A 15,183-nucleotide genomic window follows, 5' to 3' on the forward strand; every position below is an offset into this window, starting at 1 on the left:
GGGCATAAGCCTGACTAAAGCTATCCAAAACTGTAATCTCACAAACTCCTTCATATAATTGCACATTGTACAGCTTTTTGAATATGTCAGTCATCTGAATCAAGTTTAAAATGTCCATTGAGATCTCAGGTATCAACCATTCATTGAGGGGTTCTCCTAACTATACAGACTGAAAAAGAGCTGCCAGAGTCAACAATATCTAGTAAAGCCCTTCATTCACGGAAGGAGAGTCATTGGTGAAGATATGAAGCTCAAATAAGGTTAAAATAGAACCCAAAATCTGTTTATCAAAATTGATCTTGCTTTAATTTTAAGGACAATAGTCTGGAACTGCCAACTGCTATTCTGTCGACATGTCCATAGCTGACCCAAAAAGTGGTAGCAATAAAAAAAGTGTCACGTTATCACAGCCAATCCCCATGATGCTGGAATAAGGGGAAAATATCTTCAGAATGAAACATTAAAAAAAAGGTGAAACATTATGCGGTAAGCTAATCACCTAAGCTTCAGGACAAACAGACACTCTGTGGCACTGAAAGCCAGCTAAAATATGCCACTCAAGCTCCAGAACATCTAACGGTCAGCAACTTGAAAGACAGATACACAGCTTCAGTGTCTATAAAACAATAAATCAACATGCAAGGCAAATCTGTGTGAAAGGAAGAAAAAGTTACTTGCTTGTAGTCCTAATACTGCATTGAAGAAATCTTCATTGAAGTAAAAAAAACGTTTAAATGTTCTACCACTGTCTGTGTTGACCTGGAGCACTGCTTGATAGATATGGTGTTCATCCAACATAACTCAGGGTGTGAGGAATGCATTTGTCCATAGAATCAATGGCAGCACCCTGCAGCAGTCTTTTAAAAGTGCTCTTTTCTGAAAATCCAACACATACATCATGATAACATTTTAATGCTGGATCTCAACATCTTAGATGGAAAGGAGAGTTAAAATGGGAGAAAAATGACCCTTAATAGGCTTTGAATACAAAACAGACTGAAAAACGTTCTGTGCATTTAAGAACTCCTGAAGGTACCTTTAACTTCTATGGTTTTGTGTGTGTAAAATTAGAACCTAACTTTAACGTCCATGTAACTTTTTTTCCCAGTGAATTTCTAAAGATTTTTTAAATTCTATTTCCTAACTAGAACATCCCTGAAACCTTTGGTATCTTTTGTGAATTTCAGTTATTTTTAATATAAATTGTACTATGATTTGACCCATAAGTTCAATTTATTAATAATATACATGTTCACAAGTTTATAAATACATTTTATTCACACATTCTTATTATATATTTTAAAACAATTTTTTTTTTTAAATTAAGGTAAGATAACTTATGCAGTCTTTCTACGAATGCAATGTGCCAAGTCTTTCTATTTTTAAAATTAATTTATGGATCCATTGCATTGTCTTGAACAAATAAGGGGTCTGCCGGTTATATTCAGTACATTAACCCCTTCGCTGCTGCGGACATTCCGCTGCAGCGCTGGGGGGGGCAGGGGGGCAGCGCGGTGGGCCTGTGCTCATGACGGAGCCGCTCCGTCATGAGCCACAGTTGAGCTGTGCTCATGACGGAACGGTTCCGTCATGACTCCGCCCATTTGCGTTGTCCCCCCGCACAGGCGGGGAAACAGCACCGCGCAGGCGGAGCGGCCGCCAACAGGAGTGTCATGACGGAACCGTTCCGTCATGAGCACACGGCAACCGTGGCTCATGACGGACCGGTTCCGTCATGAGCGGGGAAGGGGTTAAAAACTAAAACAATAACATATTTAATACAAACATATGATATTGCAATTTCTAGAAGTGTATCACTGCCTGTCTGAGTGGCTGTGTGAGCGACTGTGTAGCTGTGTGAGTGGCTATATGGGTGTGCGAGTGGCTATATGGGTGGGTGAGTGGTTGTGTGGGTGTGGAAGTGGGTCTGAAAGTGGATGTGTGGGTGGTTTTGTGGGTCTGTGAGTGGATGTGTTAGTGGTTGGCTGTATGGGTGTGTGTGAGTAGATGTGTGGTTCTGTGAGTGGGTGTATGTTTTTTTTTTTATTGTGGTCTGGATCCGCAGATCCAGAAGCATCTGAAAATCCTTGTGTGCTCATTTAAAAAAAAAACAAAAAAAAAATACAGTTTTTGAACAATTTCTTGCCCATGAGGGGTCCCTCAAAGACCCCTCCAACAGTCCCATGGGGACAGGGTATCTCTACCCTAACCCTTTCTATCCCTTTCACATTTTATTTCCTCCCCTGGAAACCATGTCCCGATGCACAAAATGGTGGTAGCAACTTTCCTCTCAAGTTGAGGCTTGCCGATCACTGCATTGCTGTTGACAAGTGGATCCGCAAATCCGCCTGTATCCACGGAGAATTCACAGGAGATCTGCGTCTCTAGATATAAATTATATTTTTACTTTAATAACTTCAAAACTACTGAACAGATTTACACTAAATTACAAAAAGCACCCTTTATTGGCAAAGATCAGGCTTTCTGCCAAATTTAGTGTAGCTCCGTTCAGCGGTTTGGGCTGAGTCGCGTCTAAAATCACTACGGGAAATTGCATGGGGAAAATGCATTTTGGGAACCCCCTTTTTTTTGGGGCCCTCGCTTGTCGGATCACCCTAAAACTTTCCAGACAGCAGCTGAAGTGACAGGCACACTAGCTTTGAAAATGTCATGAAGTTTTGTCAAAGTTATTAGCATAGCAAAAAAAAGGTTTGCCTATGGAAACTAGGTCGAAACTATAACTACCTACTGGTGACCTCCAGTATCTCCTATGATAAGTATCCAATTTAAATATGTACATAATGTGAAGTTTTTTCATAAACTTCACTTTCTACTTTAAGAGATTCTTTAGAGTTTCTTGCCCCGTCCTAGAATCTGCTGGAGTATCTATATCAAGACAATAATGTCCAGTAAAGGTATGTATTGATTTCAGAGTTGCTGCTCTACAAATGTCCGCAACAGAAATATTTTGAAGTCATGAGTTGGAAGCTGCCTTAGCCCTAGAAGAATGAGCTTTATGTCTACCTATAAGGTGTTTGTTTGCTTGCTGGTAACAAGTTGTTATACATAGTAAAGACCTTTCTAGCAATACATTGTTTAGAGGTAGACTCTCCCTGTCTAATGTTACCATAGTTAAACAGCTGATTATGCTTGCGTATGTCCTTTTTATGAAGATAAACTTTGAGGTCCCTTTTGATATCAAGGAGTGAAGAGATTGCTCAGCAAGAGGGGAAGGGTTAGGGGAAAAGCTTGGAAAATTGACAAAATGAGTAATATGAAAATCTGAAACTACCTGAGGTAGGAGAACAGGACTTGTTCTAAAAACTACTCTATAAGAGTGGAAATTAGTATAGGGTTCTGTAGCTGAGAGCGCTTGTGTTTTACTAATTCACCTAGCAGAAATAATAGTGATTAAAACGGCTGCTTTTCAAGAAAGATGATGTAATGTAGCGTTATGTATGAGTTCATTAATCTTGCTAAGACAAAATTAAGATGCGATGGAGAAGGTCTTTTGACAGGAAGAATACTTTTTTTCAGGCCTTCTAAAAACCCCTTAATTACTGGTAGTAGGCTGGTATAGGCTGTAATGACAGGTAAATTAACCTTATTCAAAAAGAATTGCAATTTTGATTGGGACACATGTACTAAATATGGTAGTATAACTTGATGGCACATAATGAGATTATAACCATTGTTTTAACACCATATGCAAAACTTGTTTCCATTTAATTTAATTGTCTGGTAGCAGGTTGTTTATGCATGCATGCATGCATGCATGCATGTGGTAATCATAGATAACCATCCAGTATGATGTCTGGAGCCATGCTGCCAAATTTACGATGTTAGGTTCAGCAGTAGAATTTGGCCCCTTAGCAAAGATATCTATTAATGGAGTAGCCCATTCTTTGAATATGTTAACTATAACCTCTTTGTCTAGCACCCACTTTCTTCATAGTGTCGGCTTAAAACGTCCACTTGATAGTTTATTACACTTGGAATATATACAGATTTTCTGTTTTATCTTTCTCGCAAAAACCCAATACCAAATTGTTTGAGTTTCCAGTGATGTGATAAGTGTTCTTGATCTGGTGCCTTCCTGCTCGTTGATGTAAAACATGCAGGTCATGCACCCTGCTTGTGGATTTAAAATGTGCAGGTCATGCTCCCTGCTTGTTGATGTAAAACATACAGGTTATGTTGTTTGTTTGCATCCTGATTGGGGTACTGGGGTTCAAGGATAGAAGGAATGCTTTGAGAGCTAAATGAATTGCTCTCAATTCCAACAGATTTATTGATAAGGCTTCTTTTTCTGACCATCGATTGAACAGTTAGATGATCCAGATGGGCTCCACATTCTAAGAGGGAGGCATCTGTTACAATAGTTTGTACTGTTCCTTCTTTTTGAAGGGGAACATCTTAAAGTAGATTGTTCCTAATACATCACCAACTGAGATACTGCCTCGCTGCTAATGAGAGCGACATGTGATCATCCCAATTGTTGTACTTCTGACTCCCTTGGTCTTCCAGACATTGGTGTAGTGGTCTCATATGTAATTTTGCATTAGGGACAACTTAGTTAATACAAGATGCCATAGACCCCAGAAGTGATATTCTCTCTCTTGCCATTGGACCGATTGTGTTCAATATGGTGTTACATTTCTCCAGTATTGATAACACTCTCTCATCCAAAGGATACCTTCTTTGGCACATAAACAAGTTACCCTTTGCACTGGAAGTAACTGAGACTTTTGAGAACTGAAGCCAAGAATTTTAACAGTTTGCAAGTTCGTACCAAATCCTGCAGTACTTTCCAGTGGGGGTGTGCTTTTAGAAACCAATACTCTAAAGAAGAATAAATGCATTTCTTGTGACGTGGACTTATTGGGATATAGAAGTATGGATGTTTTAGGTCTACTAGGCACGTCAAATTGTATTGTTGTAGATGAGGGACAATTATTATATATTTTTTTTAATTTCTTTTTATTGGCATTTGGTAATTTAAGCGTACACACATCATGTTTCGTAAAGATGACTGTGATACAGAAGTAGCAGAGTAGACCAATCATCAATATAGAGAGTACGTTTTACATCTTATTCAGTGTGGATGCGGTCTGTGTTGTAGCAGGTCATTTGCCAGTAAGAAAAACTGGAGGGAGAACTAAACTGGGATGTGCCATGGGGTTTTTAGTGTTTAGGCCAGGCGTGTACTGTGGGTCCGTTATTGCCTACTCGCTAGTGCAGCTACTATTCACCTGGGAGGAAGCGGGTGCGCGGGCTGACGTGGGGGGCCGTGGAGTGTGGTAGACGGGCGAGGACAGACCCGGCGGGTCTAGGAGTGGCGCGGGAAGTCGTGGAGGGGGATCCCCTGCCTCGGGAGCCTGTGCAGTGTGAGGCTGTACGGTGTCGGGGGTATGTAGGTCCGTGCCCGGGACCTCCGGGGTCTGGGATTGTCTGAATTGGTGCAGTAGAAGCGCCCATTCTAAAGAGATTGGGACCTTGCGGATACCTTTGGGTTCTTCCTCGCGGATTGCGTCCTCCTCGGCTGCCGCCCATTTAAGAACCGCCCCCACCCATGCCGCAAGTGGAGGACCCGATGGGGCCCGCCAATGCATGGCTATACAGCGTTTGGCCAGCAGGTGGGCTAGGAAAACAAAGCGCATTGGTATTTTGTGTAGTTTCCTCCGTCCGAGTATGCCCAGCGTGCAACCCTCCCAGGTAGTCAGGTGGGTCAGCCCGGTGAGATCTCCGAGCGTCGAGTGGATAGATGACCAGTAGGTCTGAATGCCCGGGCAGGTCCAGAACATGTGGGAAAAGGCTGCGTCCCCCGCTTGACAACGAGGGCAAAGAAAGGTCGTGTCGGGGTAGAAGCGTTGGAGGCGCGCTGGCGTTAGGTAGGCCCTATGTAGGATGTGAAACTGTATGTTCTTAAACCGGGCATTCCTGCATACTTTTTGGGGGAATTCTATCGCTCTTTCCCACTCGCTATCATGAAATGGTCGTCCTGCTTCCTCCTCCCAGAGGGCACGTAGGGATCCTAATAGTGGGGGTGTCAGTTCCCTAATCGATTTGTACAGCCATGTGGTGAGATGGCGACCCGATCCCATTCGTAATATTGAGTGGAGAACTGGGTGTGTGGGGGGTTCCCCCGAAGTGAGGTCGGAGTATGGTCGGTAGTGGCTGAGAAGTTGGCGGTAGAGCAAGAACCGGCCTGGGGGCAGGTCATAATCGTCCATAAGCCGCCGGTACGACTGGAGCTGTCCTTCTTCAAACAGTGCTTCTGCCTCGGCTACGTCTCTAGACGTCCATTCCCGAAGCATGGCAGAGGTGAAAAACCCCCCGTGTCTGGGCCAGCCGACTAGCGGTAGCAATGGTGTGTATGGGGGGGCATTCTGGTGCCATGCGATGTATACGTTGAACGCACTTCCGGGCGATGTCTACTTGTAGGGGGTAGGTTCGAGTGGGGCGAGATCCCGGTAAAAGTAGGCGGCGTAACTCTGGTATGGGCATACGACCTGTGGTAGTACATGTTTCGAGTGTGTATCTGTCCGCCGTAGATGTAGCGACCAAGGCGGACCCGAGATGTAAGGTTGGTATAGAGCAGGCGAGTGTAGGCTATGAGCGTGGGACCCAGTCCCGCTCGTCCAAGGACGGCAAAGAGGAACTGCCATGTTAGGGTGTCAAACGCCTTCTCAAGGTCCAAAATCAGACACGCCGCCCGAGGGAATCGGTCGCCAAGCTGATCCTGGATGTGAAAGAGGCGCCGGATTTCGTGAGAAGTATTCCTCCCCGGGACAAAACCACATTGGTCAGGATGTACCAACGGGCGTATAATTTGTGAGTATCTATCCGCTAAGATTTTCCCCAGGATTTTGCAGTCGGCTGTAAGTAGTGTGATGGGGCGGTAAGAGGCTAGGAGTTGGGGGTCCCAGTCGGGCTTCGGGAATGTCACGATCACCGATGCCCTCATGGAGCTGGGTAGTTCACCGATTCTGAGTGTCGAGTCCAGCACTGCTGATAAACGGGGAGTCAGCAGCGGGCCAAAGGTGGTGTAGTATTCGAGTGGAAACCCGTCCAGGGCTGGGGCCTTACCACGGGCCAGGGCTCGTATAGCGCTTGTAATCTCAGTGGCTTGTATCTTTGCATCTAACCCCTTCTTGTCCTCCTCCGAGATCTGGGGGAGGGGGAGAGGGTCTAGGAAGTGGTCGACGGCCCCTGGGACGAGAGGTGAGGGGACAGTATAGACCGCTGAATAATGTTGGTAGAATGCCTGGAGGATTTCATCTTGGGAGTGCACCAGGGTGCCCTGGGGGTTTATGATTGCGGTGATGGGTCGGACTTCAGCATCTTGTTTGGCGAGCCATGCCAGGAGTGTGCCCGTTTTATCACGGTCCTTGTGCATTCGGGTTGCATAGGTCCAGAAATTGTGACGTCGTAGGTCCATGCACGCCGCTTGATATGCTGATTTGGCTTGGGCGACTTGGATCACCGTCACTACCGACTGGTCTGCGGCTTTAGTGGTCGTGGCCACTCGCTCTAAGGTATGTCTCACCCCGACCCTCTGCTGAATACATTCCCCGCGGGCTACCACCTTGAAGCCGTCCCACTCGACCAGGGTCGACGATGCAGTTCCCGTATTATGAGTAAAGTAATCTGAAATGCTGTGTTGGTGTTCGTGTGTGAAAACCTGGTCTGTGAGGCATTCCCGAGCTAATCGCCATGTGGGGACTGGGGGGTGCGGGGGTCTCCACTGGAGGCCGAGAATGTGTGCATCGTGATCTGAAACGACTCTGCCCAGATAATCTGAGTGGCATACTTGTGGGAGAAGCGTTGCGGTGCATAGGAATCGGTCGAGCCGGACTCGCAGGTTGTGTGGGATGGAATGGAAAGAATAAATGCGGGCCTGGGGGTGGTGCAGTCTCCATGCGTCTGTGAGCGACCAGTGTGCGACCCATGCTTTAAATTGTTCGATTTGTCTGTAGGTGGGGGAGTGCGGGAGTGGGGGGTGCGATCGGTCCAGTCTCGGATCCAGGATACAGTTATAGTCCCCGCCTAGTATCCAGGGTACATGTGTGAATTGGGCTAGGGAGGTTGTGAGTCGGTCCCAGAATTTATCCTGATCGACATTCGGGGCATATACACTCCCCAAAAGGACAGCCCCCCCGTCCAAAAGTCCCTCCAGTAGGGCGAATCTGCCTTCTTCGTCCACCACCCGTCTAAGTTCCCGGAATGAGGTTCCTGGGCGAATCCAGATCAGTGCCCCCCCGGGCAAACGAGGAGTAGGTCGTGGCGCAGATAAGTCCGCGCCATTTTACTCGCAGTTTGCCCACTTCAGCTGAATTAAGGTGGGTTTCCTGCAGGCAAAGGATGGACGCTTTCTGTTGCTTCGCGTAGGCGTATATCGCATAGCGCTTACGTGGAGAGTGTAGACCACGTGTATTGAGCGTGAGTATGTTAATGTCTGCGTTGTTCGTCAGCTGTGCCATGAGTAGTCTGTCTGTGTGTGGGTCGGGTGAGGTGCCCGCTAGGTAGATTTAGTAGTCTCCGAGGGATGCGCCGCGTCTGGGGGGAGTAGGTAGGTGGGGAGCCTGTCCAATCGGAGATGAGGGACAATTATATCTAACACCAGCATTCAACATTTGTCTTTTTTGATGCATTTGTTTAGTAGATGTAGATTGTTCTTAAATATGAACTTGGGCCCTTCTGGTTTTAAATTAAGATGTATCTTCAGTATACAAATGCCTTGAACCCTTTGTTTGAATGGCACTTTTTCTAAGCCTTTTTGTCGATTGTAGTGAGGACATTTTCTCCCTTAACATCCTTAGGCAGTGTATTTCTTTGTTTAATGTTTTGAAGGTTGTGGGGGAGGCAGTATCCTTGAGATACAATGCTCAATACCCACACGCCCTTCATGACTGAGGACCAGTGTCCTCCCACCGGACTAGGAAACTAGTGGGGGCGGGAGGTGAAAGTTTCTCAATGCCTCCCTGATGAGTGCTTCCCTCTTCTAGGAGACGAAACCTTCGGGGTTGTGATCTTTGAATGAGTTCTGATATTGCAACCACTGTGAAGTTAGGGGATACCGTCGCCAGTAAAAGTTGATATCTGGAAGGTGTTCCATGTAATGTTGACGTTCAGCGTTTATGTTTCGATGGCAAAGCAAGTCTTCATTGGCATGATGGCAATAAGATCAGCCGTGATGTGTCAATGTCAGTCTGTCAGCAATTCTTTTCATGTCAACTGTGTCTTCCAACGTTAACAGCAGTGCTCGCTGTGTAAATGCCTCTGATGGGAAAGTGTGGACCCCAACTTTGACAACAAATATGTTGGGGACAATGCCTTCAATAGAACCTCTGGCTGTCAATATTGTATGGCGTCAGAAGCAGTCACGTCAATAGGGTTCCCTTCGCCTTTTCTCTGAGAATTTCCACCTGAAAGGGTCCTGTTCTCTTTTCTTCTGCTTTCATGTTTTCAAGCATTTCTCAAAGTCTGATGCCCTGCTTAAGAGTGCACTTGGACATTTTTTGGCAGATATTGCAGTCCTTGACACAATGAGACCGAGGTAGACACATTACACAGACCTTATGAGGGTCTGAGCCATCTTTTTTCCTGCCACAGGGAAGGCATTTCTCAACTATAGAAGGAATAATGAGGAAAAAAATCCTTAAATTGACAAAAGAAATTCTATCATTTAACAGCCAGATGTAAAAGACAATGAGTGAAAAAGGAAATATTGTCTAAAAGACTAGTATTTTCTCAAAACCTGAGATTTTAACACCTCAAATGCTCGCTCGTAGCCTTCTCACAGGAGCTGGGAATAAGAAATGAGTGGGTGAAGCACAAATTGCCAGTACAAGGCATTAGGACTAGAGGGACTGCCAGAAGTTCTGAAATGCACAGTACTCTTTTCACACTGTTTTAAATTATCAGTCTATCAAGTTACATTTTGTCCTCATAATTTTACCCTGATATTTCCATCCAAGATGTTGAAATGCTGTATTCAAATGTTATCAGATTGTTTCCCTTGGTTTTTCAAAAACATATCTACTTTTGATAAGATTCTGCAGTATGTGGTCATTCGTTTTATGGACAAATGGATTTTTCATACTCTGCTATGATGCATGAACAAACTATCTATAAAACAGTGCCCCACATCCATGCAGACAGCAGGAGATCATCCAGACCTTTGTTACTTTCAATGAAGCTCCTCCAATGCAGAAACTACGTTTCTCCAATCATAACAAAAAATGTAGTGCTTTTATAACTTATGTTGGAGTACTTGAAAAGGCCTACATGAAACACTGAGACTGAACTAGAGGTAAGATCACAGTGACCATCCTTTTGGGAATAGTTCCCAGTTTGTCTCTTTCTAGTAGCTGCAAGAAATTCAGACAATTTAAAGAAGCAACTTCACAGGACTCGGAAGGAGATGTTGATCAATGCAAATTGAACACAGAATCAAAGCAGCGGGTGGTCCACTTAAGGTACAGAGAAACAATGACTCAAAGATAGAGAGGTGTGAAAGAACCTTTACACATCATCAAAAATCAATAAAGGCAATTATTGATATGGTTCAGAAGAAGGGATGCAAGTCAACTACTGTAAGCCTCTCACCTGTACTCATCCCTTTGTGTTGGAGCATAGGAAGCTTGATGATAGCTATAGTCAACCATTCGCTCTCTTTCCTGAGGTAATGACCTAAAAACATCAGTAATACTTCACATTATTTAATATCCATGTAAAGCAAGGATGTGTTACAGCAGCTCACTGAAATCAATTTACGAACCAACATTCCACTCTTCTTCAGAAGCCATGAGGATTATGCCTTACTGTCCACACAAGTATCACAGACTAACTATTTGCAAGCTCAAAATGTAATCATCAATTACATACTTGGAGATTGGCGCACGAACCATACATGACATTTGGCAGTCACTTATGTTAATCTGACTCTAGGTATGTTCAAAATTGTGAAGATATATTAAGGGGTGACAGTAAAAAAGGATATCCTTAATAACTTAAAGAAGAACCTTAAATAAAGTAAGTGTGGCACTGTTTGATGAATCTGGATGAAATGTGGCAGATAGTTTGCAAGTCACAGCCAGTACAGATATTTCCTTTTTCATGTACATTGAATATGAGTGGCGGCAAATCTGGTTGACAGGATTCATGATTTTCTGACTCACGATTAAAAATAGCAGGAATATACAAAAGTGTTACATTTTCAAGCTCACTGGCAACCTTTTAAACTCTTAAATCTTAAAAAACTACTGAACAGATTAACACCAAACCAATAAAAGCATACTGAGTAGTTCTACTTTCATATCAAGTTTGTCACAAATTCGCTCACTGGTTTTTGCCGTAGGAGAAAGCGAAAAATTCCCTATGGGAGCTAAAATAAGAAAACACTTCTTGATTCACCCAATCACTCCTTTAACTTCTTTTCCCCTTCATGGATCTGCATGTCCTTAGCTGACCAAGTAAGTAGATTACCCAATTTCATTGAAATCGGTCCATGGGAATAAATGTTATAGGAAAATCAGAAAATGCATTTTCAGCAAAAAGAGCGACAAGTGGCACAGGGCAAAACATAACAACATGTTTGTTTTCACGTCTGACATTGCACTTGTTCAGCTCTGCGGACAATTTCTCTGTTTAATTCTCTATTCACATCTTTATCCTATGGAATCCAATGTTTTTTCTTTGGCCAACTCCTATTTCTACATACACACGTGCCCTCTCATTGAGCAAGGAAGGGGGTGGGGTGGTGTGGGGGGTGCGGGCCTGTGTGGAGAGTTAGTGTCACCATCAATCATCCTTCAACAGTTTTGCATATTGCAACTGTTACCCCGATGAAGACTTGGCACTTAGAAGACAGTGGGCAGAAAACAAGATCACACAACACATTAGGAGAAGAGATGGGATTTCGGCGTATAACAAAATTGAGATTGAGGAGTGACCTTTTTCATCAACAGTAGGAAAGCATTCCAATGTTGGGCAGCTCAGTCGGTAAAGTTTCTTCCTCTCAATCATGACTTCTTCACCGAGGCATTATAAAATTAATCTGTTCGGTAGAATTCAGCTACTGGGTTGGTATATAGCTCTTAAATTTGTCTTTGAGCTATACTGGGCCTTTCCTGAGAAGGCCTTGATGTATTGTGCTAAGTGTCTTAACCAGGATTTGCTTCTCGATTGGAAGCTAATGGAGGGTTTTTCCTATTAAATGACGTGCTCGGAGCTGCGCCATCCATTGGTCATTCTGACAGCTGAATTCAAAGGAAGATGAAGTTTGGTGAAGAGCTTATTTGTTATGCCTAAGTAAAGACCATTACAGTAGTCTAATCTGGAGCAAATATAAGCTTGAACTACTATTCTTTTAGCATCTCCCAGCAGAAAAGTTATATTTTTCTTAAGGATTTTCAAGTAAAACAAAACTGAAGGACAGTGTTTTATTAGCCTGAGCATTCAACAACTGTTTTTTCATCAGTATTGCATGGTTCATAAACACCTGCTATAGCGCACACAGCATCTACGTGAAATTGACGCAACTGTAAATGCCTATAACGATAATAGCTGATTGGATGCACATGTACAATGTTAATGCGTAAAAAATATATATGTGTAACAACTGTAATAATAAATGGCAATAAAAAGAATTTACAAAAAAAAAAAAAATCAGTATTGCATGGTTCATAATTGTCTTTTTGGGATGGGGGGCAGGCCATACCGGTAGGCCACCAATCAGCAGACCTGCTGAGTTTTTCTGATGGATACTTTTAACGTCAGATTCCTCACCTTGTGAATATTCCACAGGCGTCAGGCATTAAACTTTAAGGCAGTACTCCTGTGCGCGAGTAGGAGGTGTCATGCAGCTGCATTCAAAAGTCATTCCCCACCGGAAGTGATGAGGAGCCACACAGAAGAGCCACATATAAACGCCAGTTATGCATGTGGATGTCAATTCCTTTCTTTCCGTGCCTTCCAACGTGGACCCGGAGCTTCTCCTTGGGACTTCGAGACCCATTTTTTTATTAAAACTTTTACCAGTGTGCAAGGGGTAATGTCACCCCTTAAAACAACAAGTTTCAAGCCGTGCAAGAACTGTCACAAACAGATGCCTGAGAGGGACACTTACAAACTGTGTCTCTGGTGCCTGGGGTTGGAGCCTGGCCTCAAGACTTGAGATGACTGCGACCAGATGAATCCAAAGGCCATACAGGACTGCAACGCCAGACTTTTTATGTTGTCAAACATAAGACTCTAAGCCACGACTGGTCAAAATCGAAAGGAAGATCCCCTTCTCATCTTGCTCCCACGACAGATCATCGTAGGGGTTGAATTCTTCAGGTAAGTCCAAAAAAAAGCATAAGATCAGTGGTGAAACATGCCACAGACCCGGCAGATCTCATCCTAGCCCGAGACCTAGACCTCCTTATTCTCACAGAAACGTGGCTCAACGGCCCCATCGTTGACCTATTAGTTCCTCCTAGTCACAACATTATTAGACCCGACCGAGCTAATAAATTGGGAGGTGGCATTGCCTGCATCTTCCGCAACTCTCTCTCAGCAAAACAGTCCACTTCTGCCAATCTCTCCTCCTGCGAATACCTCTGCATAGATATCACCAGCACTCTCAAACCCTTATGCAGCCTTCACATCTTCTACCACCCCCCAGGTGATGACCTCCTTCTAAATCGAACAGGTTATGGAAACCATATCCTCAAACCTTGACAGACACTCCCCCCCCAGATCTTACTTGGTGACTTCAATCTCCATTGGAATGACCCACACGATCAGGCTGTCACAACCCTCAAAAATGTCCTTATTGACATGTCTCTTACCCAATTCTGCGACACCCCCACCCACAACTTAGGCTTGACACTTGATCTCAATCTCCAACCACAATTACATTCAACTCGAATCCATTCTCGCCTGTGACTGGTCTGACCATCATTTTATCAACTTCCTGATAACTGAAAGCTGGAACCACAAATCGGGTCAACCACTCAAACTTAAACAGTGGAAAAGACCGCTCCACACCATAAGCGTTAATGAGCTCATAGAACGCTGCAATCTCTCCCTTCCCCCGCCCTCCAACATGATTGACGTGCACGACTATACCGACCATTATAACAACACCATGCTTTCTGCCTTGAATGATACGGCTCCCATTCAACTAAAAAGAATTCCCATTAAAGACTCCAAACCATGGTTCAATGACAGACTTAATGCTGACAGATGCAGTCTTAGACTAGCTGAACGAAAATGGAGATCTTCTCCCTCCACAGATCTTCTAAAATCTCTTAGATCACAAAGAAGTAGATACAACAAAGTCATAAGAACGATGAACTCCAACTTCTTCAAACACCAACAGGATAGTGCCAAAAATCGCCCGAAACGACTTTGAGCTCATCGAATCTCAATCCAATAACACTGCTACCCAATCTCAGCTCACAGCTCGCACGCAACCAAACTGCGATGTGATGGCTGAATTCTCCCTTGAAAAGACTAACAAAATCGAATCAGACATAAGGTCTGCTGTGCTCACTCTCGCGTCCCCTCCAACGACCCGGTCTCCACTCCCCTGTCCCCGCATCAGGTCCTCTCACTCAAGAACAATGCCTCATGGAGTCATTTCACTCCCCTCAATGACATTTCCATACGCAACATACTCTCCACCCTTAAACCCTCTAACCTCTACAATGACCCCCTCCCCCCAACTTCTTTAAAGAAATGATAGGCTCAATTGCACCACTATGGTCCAAAATAATCAACGCCTCACTTCTTCAAGGTAAGATACCGGACTGCTTGAAGGCAGGCCAGGTGCTCCCTATTCTTAAAAAAGCCTTGGTTGACCCTGATGACCTGAACAACTACCGACCAATCACAAACATGCCGACCCTGGCGAAACTTCTGGAGAAATGTGTTCATGAACAAATTCTCAAACACATTGAGCAATTCCAGCTTCTCGACCTATTCCAATCGGGTTTCCGCAGTGGCCACAGTACCGAAACGGCCATCACTCACATCGTTGACGACGCCCTCACTTTACTCGACCAAAATGAAACCTGCCTTTAAATTCTGCTCGATCTCTCATCGGCTTTTGACACTGTCAAACAAGGCAATCTTCTTTTCCTACTGGAACGCAGAATGGGGCTCTCAGGCACGGTCATTAAATGGTTCGCA

General features: G+C 44.3%; 1 protein-coding gene across 5 annotated transcripts in view; it reads right to left on the reverse strand.

Moving 5' to 3' along the window:
• CSPP1 (centrosome and spindle pole associated protein 1) overlaps positions 1-15,183 on the reverse strand; it is a 1,290,317-nt gene that overhangs the window by 982,531 nt on the left and 292,603 nt on the right. For 3 of the 5 annotated variants that reach the window (XM_085605497.1, XM_085605495.1, XM_085605494.1), the window contains exon 8: positions 10,612-10,695. The exons of the other annotated variants lie outside the window; for them this stretch is intronic. In XM_085605497.1, coding sequence (XP_085461623.1) covers positions 10,612-10,695 — 84 coding nt within the window. The remainder of the gene's footprint in view (positions 1-10,611; positions 10,696-15,183) is intronic. 5 annotated transcript variants of the gene reach the window in all.

The sequence above is a fragment of the Triturus cristatus genome, chromosome 5_1 (assembly GCF_964204655.1).
Source record: "Triturus cristatus chromosome 5_1, aTriCri1.1, whole genome shotgun sequence".
Lineage (NCBI taxonomy): Eukaryota > Metazoa > Chordata > Amphibia > Caudata > Salamandridae > Triturus > Triturus cristatus.